At 41.6% G+C, this 16,662-nt stretch overlaps 2 protein-coding genes across 3 annotated transcripts in view; both read left to right on the top strand.

Moving 5' to 3' along the window:
• LOC140743556 (G-protein coupled receptor moody) overlaps positions 1–1,827 on the top strand; it is a 69,067-nt gene extending 67,240 nt beyond the window's left edge. The window contains exon 9 of one of the 2 annotated variants that reach the window (XM_073074933.1): positions 366–1,827. In XM_073074933.1, coding sequence (XP_072931034.1) covers positions 366–655 — 290 coding nt within the window. In that variant the 3' untranslated portion in view covers positions 656–1,827. Of the gene's footprint in view, positions 1–363 lie in introns of both variants that reach the window. The other variant, XM_073074941.1, reaches the window with a different exon arrangement.
• Positions 1,828–2,388: 561 nt separating this feature from the next.
• Positions 2,389–12,678, top strand: Nab2 (Nuclear polyadenosine RNA-binding 2). The gene is made up of 12 exons (XM_073074919.1): positions 2,389–2,628; positions 3,634–3,676; positions 4,020–4,187; positions 4,469–5,109; positions 5,400–5,665; positions 7,648–7,800; positions 8,383–8,521; positions 8,863–9,062; positions 9,338–9,460; positions 9,677–10,515; positions 10,804–10,983; positions 11,901–12,678. The coding sequence occupies exons 1-12, from the start codon at positions 2,590–2,592 to the stop codon at positions 12,107–12,109; spliced, it is 3,000 nt and encodes a 999-aa protein (XP_072931020.1). The 5' UTR covers positions 2,389–2,589; the 3' UTR covers positions 12,110–12,678.
• The last annotated feature ends 3,984 nt before the right edge of the window (positions 12,679–16,662 follow it).

The raw sequence follows: 16,662 nt of genomic DNA, 5'->3' as shown, positions 1-16,662 counted from the left end.
TTTGCAATAAATATTTTATTGTGAAACGAAGGTAGATTCTTCTAGTATTCATGTTTGTACAAAGTACTGTAGATAAAGGTAAAACAGCGAAAAAAAATATCAAAGAAAAAGATATATATTTTTTTTTACTATTGTTTACTAGTCGAAATTAAAAAAAAAATCCGATGTCTCTATTGTGGGGGCCCCTCTTTTGTGGGGGCCCCGGGGCTGCCGCCCCGGTTGCCCTCCCTTAAATCCGGCCCTGCTAATTAGTATTATATGGTAGAGCGGTCATAAAGTTTGGTAATTAACAAATGGTTTACCCCATAGTTTAATACATAAACCCTGTTATAACGCCAATAACTAGTCCCAAATTCTTTTTAGAGAAATGGAACGAGCGTCACGGGTACAGTTACAGCAACACACGAACGGCGCTCAGCCAAGTTTCACTGGGGGAGTCGAGGGCAGACCCTCGGGGGCCGATCTCCACCGCCCCCGGAAGGTAGACCGGCCCCTGGGGGACCCTAGCGGGGTCAGCATTGGGCCAGGGTCCTATGCTCAACGCCCCAGCGTATCCTACGGGACCAAAATCGCTACGGGATCGCAAAGGAACTTAGTGAAATCAACGAGATTCGAAATTGATTGCTATGATAAGCGGATAGGCAAGAAAACATAGCGGCCTGTCGCTCGATAGTAAGGCGTTCCAAAGAATATTTTATTTAATTTATTTACAAAGCGTATTTGCATAAAAATATAATAACGATTTGCACGTGTGTATATTTTTTTAATGTAACAAGTTGTATTATCTGTTTTTAATATATGTAGTGTGTCTTTATTCACTACAAAGAAAGACTTCATGGTTGTAAAAATATTATAACTCGCATTGGTTTTGTTCTACTACTTACTTATTTGATTGATAAAAAAAATAATAACTTTACAAATATTGTTAATATGATAAGTGCAGCGCCAAGTTATTAAGGTATAAAGAATATATTTAAATAATTATAAATTAATTATAATTTTCGGAACGAATCAAGTGATGCCATACGTGATTTTCGCGTATGTAGAAATTTTAATTATAAAATGCTTTGTGGCCTTCTTATGAAATTATTGAAGCCAAACAAGAATTTAAATACGCTTTTCTTACCAAATGCTACTCAAAAATGATCAAATAGTTTTACGTATAAAATTTTAATAATGTCTAGAAGTTTTTATGATCTTCATCCGTCCTACTAACGAGCGGCAGGTATTTATAATAATTCATGTAAATATGGTGCATATTTAAACTATTTTATACCACTTAAGTATAGTATTTGTACTGTTCGATCTGATATTACGAACTTTTTTTACAATAGTAGGTAGATTTTTCTTGGTTGTATTTTTATAAACCTTAAATGGTTGTGCATTTTTGTAATATCTTTGTATGAAATCCATACTCATGTGTTACATTCCAGTATGTTAATAAAATGTAAAAAATACATAATAAAGAACATTCCAATTTTTGTCTATGTATCTGTGTATAATATTAAAATTTTGACCAAAGACTATGATTATTTTTCTGTAAAAATGCTCAATCTTGTCTGTCAATTGAAATATCAGTATTGTAATTTTATATTATGAATAAATGAATTCTACTTATATCATAGAAGTTAGCAAAATGTAATGGAATTTAATTATAATGCCATATTAATTTTAAGTTTTAAAAATAAAATGTAAAGTAAAATTAAGGAACGGTTAAATATGAAATTTAAGTTATCACGTTATTTATTTTTGTTTTAAATAAAATTGTTAATGGCTATTGTAAACATTGTTTGAAAAAATAAAATGAAGTACCTACCTACCCTTTTAGGTGTGATTTTATTTTTGTTTACCCGATATCGAGACTTTTGTAACGAAGGCAAACCAGAGTATCACCCCTACAGCTGGTAATACGTAATCACTGATGTTACCAGGTAACTAAATTAGAATGTCTTGTAAGGATACCTAAATTAATAGTATGGTTAAATATAGAATGCAAAGTCACTTAATATGACTGTTATGAAACAGTTAGTCCTTTTTATTATTAATAACGGATACTACACCTTGAAAACCTAATATCAAAATCGGAGCTATTCTTGAGGACTTTGGAGAAAAATAAATATGGTGGGTTGCTGCTGACAATATGCCCGAACAAAAAAAATAAAGTTATTGTTATGATTAAATTATAAAATTGAACATACAATTCATAAATTCAGAATTTTAAAATATTAAGTATAATGAGGCAACATGACATTATATGTCATTTATAAAATATACACATTTATTTATAAATGGCAACATTATTATCGAAAATGTTCCTTAAAACCCTGGATGCTACATAAAACAGAGATGAAATTAAGAAAATAATATGACTGCCAAACTTCAAAAACAGACGACAATTTAATTTTAATTTAATTTGACATGAGGTAGGATTAGAAATATGGAGATTGTTTTTAGTTTTTATTTGTGATGATTGCGTGCTTAATTATATTTTATATTGGAATATTATAAACCCAGAGAGTTTTGTTTTAGTGTTTAAAAAGTGTGGAGTAAGTTTAAGTGTACTAAGGTCCATAGTTGTAATCGTACAAAATGGATGTTGTCGGCAGCGAAATTGGCCAGAAGATGCGGGTAAATATCTTAAAATAACACTCAAATCGGCTATTTCTCAGAATTTTTCTTTTTGCACGTCAATAAAACCTACATAATTGTATGAGGAACTTGCAACCAAATACCATATTGACGATAAAAATGGTTAATTATATTATCAACGGTATCCGTATTTAGCTACACAAAATAATTATTTCATCGCTGGGTATAAGTAAACTGTAATATTTACGATATTTAAGATGCATACTGAGTACAGCTTGGTCAAGTTATAGAAATGTGGACAAACTGACTGTCAAATGCTTTTAAGTCAAAATATTCCTACAGTATTCAAACCTTTTTAATACTCCTAAGATCTACTTCAAAAAATCCCTCTGAAGTACATAAACGGCACTGAAGTAATTGCCATCCAAACACATTCATTTACATGGCAATTTCAAGTCACTTATTACTTTAATACTTGCGCACAATCATAAAACAGTTTGTTAGTTTGACATATAATCAAATGACAGTCATTTATTTGGTTGGCAGTCATTGCCTCTTCCTGAGTTCTCCCTATCATGCCCTGCTTTACAATATACAATTTTATATTAGGTGGGTATCCGCAACCAGTGACCCTACTCCTTGCAGTTCATGGAGGTACCATTAGCTGCACGGATATGTACCTTCAGTCATGGAAATCAAAAAAATTATGAATAGAACATCACAGTCTATTTCACATCAAGTTTTCTCAGTAGCATTTTTTATTTTCAATACCTTTCAGCGATTGTATAGTCACAGGAAAGGCTAAAAGTCTAACACGCAAAGACGCCCTTTTGTGACAATATAATTTAGATAGCCTTGTTTTTATTGTTGAATTTCAGTATTATGCATTATTTCAAAATTTTAAACTTATCTGAAATGTAGGTTTAACCATGATATAACAAAATTTGGTGTGAACATTGTTTTGTTCATTCAACTGTGTAACATTTAAGTTGTGTAAGAAGCTTCTAAACACTCTTATTTATTGGATAATATTATTTTTTTCAGTCAGCCATCAAGGCTAAACTAACAGAACTGGGTTGTTACGTTGGTAAGTTATTTTCTTGTATCTAGATTCAACATTTTCTGTACGTAATGCTTGGTAGTGGCAGGGGTGGATGGATTCTTTTTTGGAATTTCAAATTTACAAAGGACGCATGAAATTCATTTTAACTGTAAAACTATAGGTGTCTTACATAAGTTTGGACATGTATATATTTTCAATTGATAACAACATAGAAATACCCTAATACAAAACTGAAATAGTTTTATAATCTGCACTTGGACTGCACGGCAGACTGTAACCTAATCCCTCTCAATCTGAGAGGAGACCTATGCCCAAGAGAGGTAGAGTAATGACTTGATGAGGATCGGTACCATTGAATATGTTACAGATGATGAACTCCCAGATTATGTGATGGTGATGGTCGCAAACAAACGCACCAGATCACAAATGGAAGATGATTTGCAACTGTTCCTAGGTGACAATACTGAGCTGTTTGTAAACTGGCTCCATCAAGTACTGAAGAAGCTTCAGGAAGTAACTGTTGCTGCGCCTATAAGTATGGAAGCATAATTAGTATTTGTTATTTAGTATCATAATGGTAACCCGGCGATGCATTGACGAGGGTTCTGGTATTGCAAATGTCCATAAGCGTCGTTCACTACTTTCCATCAGGTAGCACATCTGCCTAATCGTTAGGTGAAACAGTAACAAAAAAAGTAAAGAAATGAATGTGCCGTCATTAAATTCAGATTGAAAAGCATTTTTGATTGAAATATTTAATACTGATTTTCTAAAATAAGTCTTGATATCAACTAACATACACTTTTCAAATTACAGAGACTACAGAAAGTGAAGTAGTAGCAAAAGAAAGATCAACATCAAAAGAAAGGAAGTCTAAGGAAAAAAAAGAGAAGTCAAAAAAGAGTGATAGCTCCAAAAAGTCTAAAAAGAAAGCCAAAGAGAAAGTTCACAAAAAGAAAGATGAGAAAAAGAAAAGTAAAAAGAAAAGCAAACATGAAATGATTCGTCCTAACATCCCTCCATTGCTCATGAATATAGAAAAGGAATCAGAACCATCAATCACAGATGTGTTTGCTGGTCAGATCCTCAAAAACCATGGTATTATTTTAGAGACGCATAAGAATGAGCCAAAAATCGAGGAACAGAAGCCAATTATAGAGACAAAGCGACCAATCATACCTATAATTGATCCAGCATCTATACCATCACAAACTTCAGATGACCTCACAGAATTGAATACTCCAGACACTATAGAAACTGTGACATCAGCAGCTGATAATGTTGAAGCACTAGCAAGAGAAGATAAAATTAAAGAGGTGAATAAAATTGAATTGAAAATAGAGGGCTTAAAACAAAAGTTGGCTGACCAATTAGATTCCACGGATGATGAGGACTTTTTGAATATTCGTACTGAAGCTGATGAACTGATAAATGATTTTCCTGAAGATGGGTTTAAGGTAAATATTTTACTAAAACTTACATACAACACACAATTTGTGGACAAAACCTTATTAATAAAATAAAAATAATAAAATAAAGATAAAAATGTTTTCATCAATTACAGTTATTAATTGAGCCTTATTTAACATTGTGTATTAAACTAGTAAATATCTTCAATCAATCAGTATCTTCAATATCTGTATTTTGTAACAAAATATTTAATATAATTAGAAGTTAGTATGAAGATTATGTTTTTAAAACCAATTATAACATATAATCAATATATTAAAGCATGAATTTATTGCAGGAAACTCCTCAACCCTTACCCACCGTTACCCCTCCCTTACGCACACGGGAATCTCGTTCCCCATCACTATCCCCTTCCTTATCACCTCTCTCCCAAAGAAAAGAGGCCCCAAAAAACATCCCTGAGCCACTCCCTCATATAGAACTAAATCTCCCAAAAAGACCTATAAGAGAAAGACTTGGAGCTCCCACACAGAAGCGAGAGGCAATTGAGTATAAAGAGAAGAGTGGGAAAACAACAGAATTAGCAGAAAAGAGTCCTGAAAGGTTGTTAATTACCTCATTTAAGGTAGTAAGAAAAAAATAATTTCGTATTTGTAAAAATATAATTTATTACTTACTGCTAATCTTTACTGTTGGCTAGAGCAACATATTTAATACAATATTAAGTAGAGTGTAAATTTGCTACAATATTAGAGATATATCAGTAGCATGTATTGTAACTATTCCACTCTCTCTTTAGTCGTTCACTCTTGACAGAGCGGTCGTGGTTTCACGATGTTGCATCAGTTCTGGACGATGCCACCCTTGCGATGCGCCTCCACTTGTTGCGGTCTTCGGCGTTGCGGCAACATTGGATGATGGAGGCTTGTGTGGTACTTTTTATTAAGTCGGTCCAACGCGTAGGAGATCGTCCGCGTGACCGCTTGCCTTCCATGTGCCCTTGGACAACGAGCCGTTCCATGGAGTTTTGATTTCGGACAACGTGTCCGAAGTATTTGAGGATTCGTTTTTGTACTGTCGACGATAGCCTCTCTTTAATGTTAAGTTCCTCCAAGATCGAAACATTGGTTCGAAACGCTGTCCAAGGGATTCGCAGCAATCTCCGCCAGCACCACATCTCAAGTGCATCAATTTTACGTCGGTCTTTGAGGCGAACCGTCCAAGTTTCTGCACCATACAGAAATATTGGGAAGACCAAACTTCTCATAAGGCGTACTTTTGTGGCTTTGGTGATATTGCGGTTGCACCATATTCTTTTGAGTTTGTCTACGGCAGTTCTTGTGATAGCACATCTCCTTCGTATCTCGTCCTCACATCCCCCAGTGTTTGTGATCGTGGAGCCAAGGTACACGTAGCTTTGAACAACTTCACAGTTGCCAATCATATCGATTTCAGGTTGATTTAGTTCAGCTCGGTCCACGATCATCATTTTGGTTTTGTCTCTGTTGATTTCGAGTCCGAAAGAGCGGCTTGTGGTCTCTAAACGTGTCAAGAGCTGTTCCATATCTTCTTTTGTTTGTGCGAGGAGAGTCGTGTCGTCAGCATACCTCAAGTTAGACGTCTTTCTACCTCCTACTGACACGCCTTTGTTCCATTGCTCCAAGACAATTCTCATGATACACTCTGTATAGATGTTGAATAGGAGTGGGGAGAGTACGCATCCCTGCCGAACACCAGCATGTGTCTGAAAGTTTTCCGAGTCGATGTCATCTATTCGCACAGTCGCAGTTCCCTCCTCGTAAAGTCGGCGTATGAGGCGAACTAAGTGATTAGGTACTCCCATGTGGCTGAGTACATCCCATAGCTTATGCCATTTCACTGTGTCGAATGCCTTGTGAAAGTCGACAAAACAGATGTAGAGTGGGGTGTTAAACTCTCTAGACTTTTCAATTAGTTGTCTGAGTATTAAAATCTGTTCCCTTGTACCTCGACCCTTGATGAATCCTGCCTGCTCCTGAGCTATCTCGGGATTCAAAAAAGGTTGTAGTCTGGTGTTAATGACATGTAGGAGTACTTTGCTAGCGTGCGAAATCAAGGCTATGAGTCTGTAGTTGCTACATTTTTTTGTAGATCCCTTCTTGTGCAGTGGTATAAATACAGAGTGTGCCCAGTCCTGTGGCCATTTTTCTGTCTCCCAGACGCGATTGCAGATAACATGCAGTATTTCAACTCCGTATTCGCCCATTGCTTTGAATATCTCAATAGGGATGTACTATTCCACTAATTATTTATTAATTTTTTCAATGACATTGAGTGTGTAGCCCACCTGATCGTAAGTGGCTAATGCCGACATCTGTAATCCAACCAAAATATGTTCGAGGGTATGTATTAGTGAAGACTAAATTAAAATGCCATGAAAGTGTACCTTTACCACATCCTTTAAATTAGAAAACTGAAGCACTCGACACTGATTATGTAAGATATATTGAGAGTGCCCCCTTACATTATCTTGATAGTATGAAAAATGCCGTATATGCATTTGTATTCTCTTGAAAATTGATTCATCTTTTAGTTGTGATTTCCAGATTTACACCAGAAAAAGAGCCAGTGCGCCCTCAATTGAAATCTGCTAAGAGCCGTTTGGGCAGTCAACAAGTAAACACAGAACCGCGTAGAAAAAAATCTACTTCTGATGATAGTGAGAAATCTGAAAATAATTCCAGGAGGCTTACTTCTAGGTTTGTGCGCGTAATAAAAATTGTGTTAATATTACGTTGATACTGTGGCCCATGAATGTCTACTATTAATCCCACATAGGAAATAGGGCCAACCTGAATTTGATTACAGACATGAAGTAAGAAATGATCTTCAAAAAGTTTAGTTATTAACGAAAATAACTGCATTTTTTATATTAATTTTAAATTAAGCTCAAAAACCCTCTCGGGCGTGATGGCGCCCGCTGGTGACGTCACACTCGGACATTCCATTAAAGAGTTCAAGCAATACGGTGACACGCTAGCTTAATGACGTCATTCTCTCCGACTAACGTTTCAGAAAACGGCCGACAATTTAGTCAGCCATTGAATGGTTGTCAACATGCGCAGTTAAGTGGTGCAAAAACACGAAATCGAAGAAAAAGTGCGGAAAAATATCTTTTCATACGTAAATTATCTAAAAACTACATTTATTTAATATTTTTCAGACATAAAAATAGATGACAGTGACAACATCAATTGTCAAAACTGTTTACATTTTCTTGTTAGGTGTGAGTAATCTTCAGTAATCTATGTATTAAGTATGATTTTGTTGCCAATCCGCAGAGTGTCGGTGCTGGAGCGGCGCGCCCCGCGCGTGACGTGCGCGAGCGTGGTGCGCGTGCGGCCGCGCCCGCGCGTGTCCGCGCCCGCCTCCAGCCTGCTGCTGCGCGCCGTGGCCGACGCGCACAAGAGCCTGCTCAGTGTAAGTTTGTATAGTCCGCGCCAGACATCTAGTCTCTTTGATATTTTCTTCTTAGAAAAGAGATCTTGGTGTTTCAACTTTTTCGTAACATAGTCGCTTTTGTACGAGTGACTTTAGCATCATCAGCTAGACAATTCAGTACATGTTGAATTAGACGCTACGGCTGAATTTCATTGAAGAAGCTACTATAACGGTGCCGTTTAGTCAACAGACTAGGCTGTTTATTAAACGACTAATTAAGCTACTAACGACGTCGCAGCCAATCAATTAAAAAAGTGGTATAATGCAAAATAAATATATAAAAAACTCATATTTTAATTCCTGATATTTCTGTTTCTCAGATTCCACCTAAAGTAGACCCAGAGCCACAGAAGGTCAAACGAGCCCTGGTCCTGCCGATGCGGCGTTGTGTTGACCCGAAGAAGATCGTCATACAAGTGCCTTGCAACGACACTCCTAACTCCACTCCGGCGGACAGCATCTCCGACAACATCAGCTTGGGGGAGGATTTGGACAGCGAAATCGAGGATAAGAGTCCCAAGTAAGTTTAGTTACATTTTTCATATAGTTAGTCACTTTTTTGTAGGTTATAGAAAAAACTGGAAGGTGGTAGAAACCTTAGTGGTTCGACATCGGGGTCACCTATTTCTGCCTCATAACAGCAGCATTATGTGGTGCTGTATTCTGGTTTAAAGGGTGTGGTAAGGGGATTTCAAAATTTGTCATCATGTCCATTTGCCATGTCTTAAAATTACAGTAATCCTCCTAACAACAGTAGAATTGGTAGCAATAGCTAATTTACATTTCCTTTTTTAGGACGGCCAGTACAGATAAAGAAGAGTACACGCCGATAGCAATAACTAAAGTTATCCAAAACACTGAATATGTGCCCAGCAGAACATTAATACGTAGAGATGACACTGTCTATGTTGAAACAATGTAAGTTTTATCAAGTGATCATTCTTTTTTTTTGTTTGTGACAAAATCTCAACATGTATTAGTTATGTAATATCTTGTCTAATAGAATTTTCATTATTTTAACTGTTTTCCACACTTTCAAGGTTCTTCTTGGACCATGTTTCTGTAATTAAAAAAATAAATAACAAATTTTTTATCGTGCATAAATCTGACATATATATTTTTTTCTAATTTTAGTAACATTCACAACACTACAGTTGATAAGGATAAGAAAACACAATTCATAGTCACAATGGATGGTTATCATCCGAACGCATTTCTAGCTAAGAAACTTATGACTGAAGGACTATTGAATGATGATGATGAAGTAGTTAATAAAACTAAAGAAACTGATAAAATAGAAAAAAGCAAGAACGAAAACCCACCACAAACAGTAGTGATAAATGTTGATAATGATGGGACCAAAGTTGGGAAGGTTAGTGAAGAAAAAACTACAGTTCCGCCTATTTTAAGTCAGATACAAACATCTGATGAGAAAAACGAAAATCGTAAAGAACATGCTAAGGAAGATGGTAAGAAACGCATTCTAGAAAAACGGAAAAGTGAAGCTTCTATAGATAAACCGGTTCTCGAAAAACGGAAAAGTGACGGCTCTATAGATAAACCGGTTCTGGAAAAACGGAAAAGTGACGGTTCTATAGATAAACCGGTTCTCGAAAAACGGAAAAGTGACGGTTCTATAGATAAGCCGGTTCTTGAAAAACGGAAGAGTGATGTATCCTTAGAAAAACCAGAGAAACGGAAAGATGATCTTCCTATAGATAAGCCAGTAGTAAATAAACCAGTACTAGAAAAACGAAAGAGTGATGCTTCACTAGAAACGCCTACATCTCAAAATGATCAAAAGAATTCCCCTCCAGTTAAAAAGAGAAAAGCTTCGCCCATTATATTCGATGTACATAAGAAAGAGAAAGAAGTAGATAGAGTGAGAGAGAGGACACTGAGTGCTAGTAGCGATAGCCACGTGGTTTTAACTACAGCTTCAAATACTCACAAATATGATACTCTACCACCATGTAAGTTTATGCTTGCTTAATTTGTAAATAAATAATAGTAACTATACTGTTTGTATTCTATGCGATAATAGTTAAAAATATTTTGTGTTTTCTTCGTCAATCGATTTTTTTCTTGGTAGCTTTTGACTATATTATTGTAGTTTTATCAATTAAAAATCTTAGAACGTATCGACGAACACATCATGGAATCACTGTTCTATATAAAGTTGATTAAAGGGATCAACTATCAGCTTAGTATCAGCGAGAGTGCACTCTTTCAGTATATAAAAAAGGCCATTGTCTTTTCAGTATCCCAAGCGAGCAAGGTGATGTGGTGCCGCGCGTTCCCGCTGTGCCGCTACGGCGCGTCGTGCGCGTTCGCCCACCCGCGCTGCAAGTTCGCGGCCGCCTGCACCCGCCGCGCCTGCCCCTACTCGCACGCGCTGGCGCCCGCCGCGGCGCCCGGCGCGCCCAGCCTGCCCGTCGTGGGTGAGTGCCGCACGCTGCAGGGCGCGGCGCCCCGCCGGCCGGGGCGGCGCCGCCCGCACCCGCCGCGCCTGCCCCTACTCGCACGCGCTGGCGCCCGCCGCGGCGCCCGGCGCGCCCAGCCTGCCCGTCGTGGGTGAGTGCCGCACGCTGCAGGGCGCGGCGCCCCGCCGGCCGGGGCGGCGCCGCCCGCACCCGCCGCGCCTGCCCCTACTCGCACGCGCTGGCGCCCGCCGCGGCGCCCGGCGCGCCCAGCCTGCCCGTCGTGGGTGAGTGCCGCACGCTGCAGGGCGCGGCGCCCCGCCGGCCGGGGCGGCGCCGCCCGCACCCGCCGCGCCTGCCCCTACTCGCACGCGCTGGCGCCCGCCGCGGCGCCCGGCGCGCCCAGCCTGCCCGTCGTGGGTGAGTGCCGCACGCTGCAGGGCGCGGCGCCCCGCCGGCCGGGGCGGCGCCGCCCGCACCCGCCGCGCCTGCCCCTACTCGCACGCGCTGGCGCCCGCCGCGGCGCCCGGCGCGCCCAGCCTGCCCGTCGTGGGTGAGTGCCGCACGCTGCAGGGCGCGGCGCCCCGCCGGCCGGGGCGGCGCCGCCCGCACCCGCCGCGCCTGCCCCTACTCGCACGCGCTGGCGCCCGCGGCCCTGTTACGGCTTAACAACGTTGTTACGCTTTAACAGCGGGACGTACGGTTGTAGACTATTAATAAATTGACGAAATGGATAAAAAAAAAACCCCTCCTCGCCTCATGTCGCAGATTGTAAGTCCGGTGTGCGTGTGGCGCGGTATATCGTCTTCGGGTTTAACTATATTTATATTGCTGCTAACAATCTCTTGAAGACTATATAATCCTATAATGCCCGAATCACCAAAAGTAGACTCCTAGATGACTCCTTAGATCTTTAAAATACGTTTATTTGTTCACAGCATCCCACGTAGTGCCAGCAGCGAACTATAAGTCAATATCGGCAGCTGCTTTCACAAACATATGCAAGTTCTACCCAAGTTGTTCGAACCCCGCTTGTCACTACTACCACCCGAAGCCCTGTCGGTACGGCAAGGCGTGCGCCAATAAACTAGAATGTAACTTCTACCACCACGACGTACCTGGTGGTAAATGGAAATACTCTGTGTAAAATTTAAACGAAGGTCGTAGCCAGTTTTAAGTGGAGTGCCATTTGCAACATATGTCAAAATCTACAGTTCAATCGATCAATAGGATAAGCGGAACCTGTGTCCTACAACTATTTGAAAAGTTGAAAGTAACCATCAGACAGTCGTCGCCGGTCTTAAGTGGAATGCCATTTACAACAACTAATAATTTACGCTTGGTCGATCGGCACGATCAGTGGAATCTATGATATTTGACAGCTGTCAAAATATTTGAGAATGTTGCTCCGTGTGCATCGAACTGTATTATTTGGTCGTGAGTTTCCTACAATTTTAAAGAACATTTATAAAATAAATAAACTATTCGATGAATTCGATGATTTTTATCCGTGAAAACGGCGATTGTGTTTGTTTTAAATAGTTAAGTGAAATGATTTTTGGCACTCAACGCGGGTGGAATAAATATTACAATATATAGAAAAAAGGTTCACTCGCACCTATTTAAGTTTATTATCAGGAAATGTTTTAAATAGGTATCACAATGTAATATGAAAAGATAAAAAGTATTTATAAATTAAATATTCTTTGATTTTTATTTATGTTTATTTTTGTCACATTCCCAATATTTTTAAGCTATTGTCATATAAAAAAATAGTTGAACAAATTACCCCAAAAAAATTATTATAACTTATGGATTTTCAGTTTTCACAAGTATTGGGTCTCTCGAGGTGGTAATCCATGTGTTTTTTTTATTTTTTTATATATAATATAGGAGTAGCAGACGAGCATGCAATCCACCTGATGGTAAGTGGCTACTGCCGCCCATGGACATCCGTAATCAACCCCAGATAGGATTAGATATTCCTACCTGAGGTCGGCCCCAGATACGCCGCTACCCCTGAGGACTAAGCTGGAACGCCTCGGAAAAGTATGTCGCCCTTACCACACCCTTCAAACCGGAACACAGCAGCGCTTAACCCTGCTGTTATGAGGCAGAAATAGGTGTGGCGGTGGTGCCGCCGGAGTCGAACCACAAAGGGTTCTACCACCTTCAGTGTATCATCTATGCGGTAACCTCTTTCCATTAGGTGGACTGAATGTGCATTTGCTACTTTTATTTTACAAAAAAAAAGTATTTATGTGCATGATGGGAAGATACTTCGTTACAGCAATATATCATGATCTTGACACTGGTCCTAACGAATAGAATAAAGGCACTTACCAGGGCGATTAATAACAAATCGCGGTTATCATATAAGTGGGTAATTTAAGACCAAAATATCGCGAGGTCAAAGTCAATTGCTTTCAATTGGGACGTGGGTTCAATTTTCGTAGAGATTTCTTAACCTTTATTGGATGTTAAGTGACATTTATATTGAAGTACATTTGTATAATAAAATTTAAAAAATATATCAATTATTTTGATGTATATTTCATGTTTTTTTGTTTGACTGTTTAATGTTTATGGAACCCTTCGAGGTTCGACTCGGGAGGCACCACACCACGCCTATTACTAAATGTTAGCGCTGCTGTGTTCTTGTTTTAAGGGTGTTTTTTTTTTTTTTTTTTTTTATAGTTGAACCTGACGATAAAGCAGACGTGCTATCTGATGGAAAGTAGTTAACGTCGCCTATGGACATTTGCAACACCAGAGGAATCGCCAATGCATCGCCGGCTTTGAAGGAGAGCTCTTTTTGCACCTTTTTTGAAGAGCCCCATGTCATAGCGCTCCGGGAATACCTCGGGAGGAAGCTCATTCCACATCTTACACGTCCGTGGCAAGAACGTCCGTGCAAACCGAACCGTGGAGGACCGCCACGAGTCCAGTTGGTGTGGATGGAACTTCATCCTTCGGCGAGTGGTGCGATGGAGGAATGGTGACGTAGGCACCAGGTCAAATAGTTCCTCGGAACACTCACCATTATAAAGCCGGTAGAACACGCAGAGGGAACCTATGTCCCTCCGTAAACTTAAAGGTTCTAGCCGATCGGAGATCCTCGGATCGTTGACGATTCGTATTGCGCGTTTCTGCACGGAGTCAAGTGGGTTAAGTTGGTATTGGGGCGCCCCTGCCCAGAGATGTGAGCAGTACTCCATGTGGGGTCTTACTTGCGCCTTATAAAGCAGAAGCAGTTGCCCCGCAGTGAAGTACTGCTTCGCTCTGTTCAAGACGCCCAGCTTTCTTGACGCCAACTTCGCCTTAACGTCCAAATGACCCCGGTACTGCACATCACACGATATGTCAACTCCTAGGATCCCTATACTTTTATTAATGGTGAGTGGAATTCCTTGGAACCGTGGCGCTATGACGAATGGGGTTTTTTTAGCGGTAAATGCGCAGACTTGTGTCTTCGTAGGATTGAACTCAACAAGGTTAAGTCGACCCCATGTCGAGACTTGCTCCAGAGAGTCCTCGATTTCAGACACAAGTCGGTTTCTACTTTCCTCCACGAGAGTCCGAGAAGTATTTGCACGGCCTGTGTACACAGCATCTCCCGTACTATCATCTGCATAGCAATGAATGCTGCCAGTTTTTTGCAACATGTCATTGATATGCAGAATGAATAGTGTGGGAGAGAGGACAGAGCCCTGAGGGACGCCGGCGTTAACAAGCTTTGTGTCTGAGCAGCACCCGTCAACTACGACTTTGATTTGCCGCTCAGACAGAAAACTGGCTGTCCATGGGCACAACCTCTCGGGAAGACCGTAAGATGGAAGCTTCGCGAGAAGGGCCCTATGCCAGACCCGGTCAAAGGCCTTTGCGATATCCAGGCTAACCGCCAACGACTCACCATTGCTCTCAACGGCTTGCGCCCACCGGTGTGTGAGGTACACCAGAAGATCACCAGCTGAGCGGCCCTTGCGGAAACCATATTGGTGATCGCTGATCAGCTGGCGATCCTCGAGGTACCTCAGAAGCTGGGTATTAACCACACGCTCCATTACCTTTAAGAGCAGGGAGGTTATCGCAATAGGCCTGTAATTAGCCGGGTCTCTGCGGTCACCCTTCTTGGGAATCGGGTGAACGAGGGCTACCTTCCACGAAGACGGTACTTGACCTGTGGTATAGGAAAGTGAGAATAAGCGCGTTAAGACGGGAGTCAACTCGGGAGCACACGTCCTCAGCACCACTGCGGGGATTTCATCCGGCCCACTCGACTTCTTGACATCAAGGGACAATAGAGCTCGCCTGACAGCTTTCTGCGTAAAGCGTATATTAGGCATAGAGCCCTCACACCGCGGGATGGTCGGCGGTGTGGCCCCCTTGTCATCGAGAGTCGAGTTTGAGGCAAAGAGGGTGCCCAGAAGATCGGCTTTCCCCTTTGCCGTGTGGGCCAGAGAATCGTCTGATTTCCGCAGGGGCGGTAGTGAGGAGCGACAGAAATTACCCTCGACAGCTTTGGCCAGCGACCAGAAGGCTCGACTCCCGGAGGGGTAACCAAGTAGTCGCTCGCCAATTCTGCCAATGTGCCTAGACTTCGCCTTGGCCATATATTTCTTTGCTGAACGGGAGGCAGCGTTAAGTGCGGTTCGTAGCTCGGAGGTCTTAGGATCCTTGCACGCGTGCGCTGATGCCCAAGCTTGGTAGACCTCTTGCTTATGACGTGATGCCTTAGCGCAAGGCCTATCAAACCAGGGCTGACTCCGCCCGCCGACAGACACGACAGAGTTTGGAATGAAGCATTCCATGCCCTGTCGTATGACGTCGGCCACAGAGTCAGCGCACGTGCTAGGATCACCCGAGACGAAGCATATCTGTCTCCACGGGTACGAGGCCAGGAATTCCCGGAACCCGTCCCAATCTGCTGAACTGTAGTGCCAAACTTGTCGCTTCCCCGGAGGTCGAGCCCCCGTGGGACGCGACAAGGGCACAGAAGAACTTACCAAGCAATGGTCAGAAGATCCAAGAGGAGCCTTGACCATCACTTGGTAGTCATCGGGATGGTTGGTCAGCAGAAGGTCCAGCAAAGACGCAGTATGGGTCTCTATATCAGGTACCCTAGTATGACCGGGTACGACCTGGGTTAGCCCATATGCCAAGGAGAAGTCATACGCAGTTCTTCCGGCGAAGTCCGAGATTCGGGAGCTTAGCCATTCAATATGGTGGGCATTAAAGTCTCCCAGAATCACCAACTCCGCCGAAGGACACTGCTGCAGCATTTTGTCAGTCCCCCACTGGACGTGCTCGAATAGTCGAGTTGTCTCAACATCTCCGCTGTAGGACCTATATAGGCACGCGTAGACGCGGGTCTGCCCCCCAATATCCACGCGCACCCACAACAAGGATAGGTCCTTGTCTTCAAGGCAGCTGAGACGGCGGCAGCAGATATCACTCCGAACATACACACATACCCCGGCTCGACGCCTAAAGACATGTTCTAAACTGTAGCCGGGGTAATCTAAATACGATGTATCGCCCGAGGGTGATATCTGCGTCTCCGTCAAAAAGAGGAAAGCCGGCTTTGCCGTCTCAAGGTGGTGATGGACGGCATCAAGATTGGAATGAAGCCCCCTGATGTTGCACATGTCCACAGTAAGTGTGGAGGAGGTTGCCGCTGAGTACACTTTTCTCTTATTA

The sequence above is a fragment of the Epargyreus clarus genome, unplaced genomic scaffold (assembly GCF_041222505.1).
Source record: "Epargyreus clarus isolate Ecla_fem2 unplaced genomic scaffold, WU_Ecla_fem_2.2 ptg000001l, whole genome shotgun sequence".
NCBI lineage: Eukaryota > Metazoa > Arthropoda > Insecta > Lepidoptera > Hesperiidae > Epargyreus > Epargyreus clarus.
Note: the sequence above shows the minus strand (reverse complement) of the source record. Positions and strands in the feature narration are given on the sequence as shown.

Coding starts and splice junctions, on each gene's coding strand:
- Nab2 (XM_073074919.1), top strand. CDS start 2,590: ATGGATGTTGTCGGCAGCGAAATTGGCCAGAAGATGCGG. Junction 7,801..8,382: donor TCCAGGAGGCTTACTTCTAG/GTTTGTGCGCGT, acceptor GCCAATCCGCAG/AGTGTCGGTGCTGGAGCGGC. Junction 9,063..9,337: donor ATCGAGGATAAGAGTCCCAA/GTAAGTTTAGTT, acceptor TTCCTTTTTTAG/GACGGCCAGTACAGATAAAG.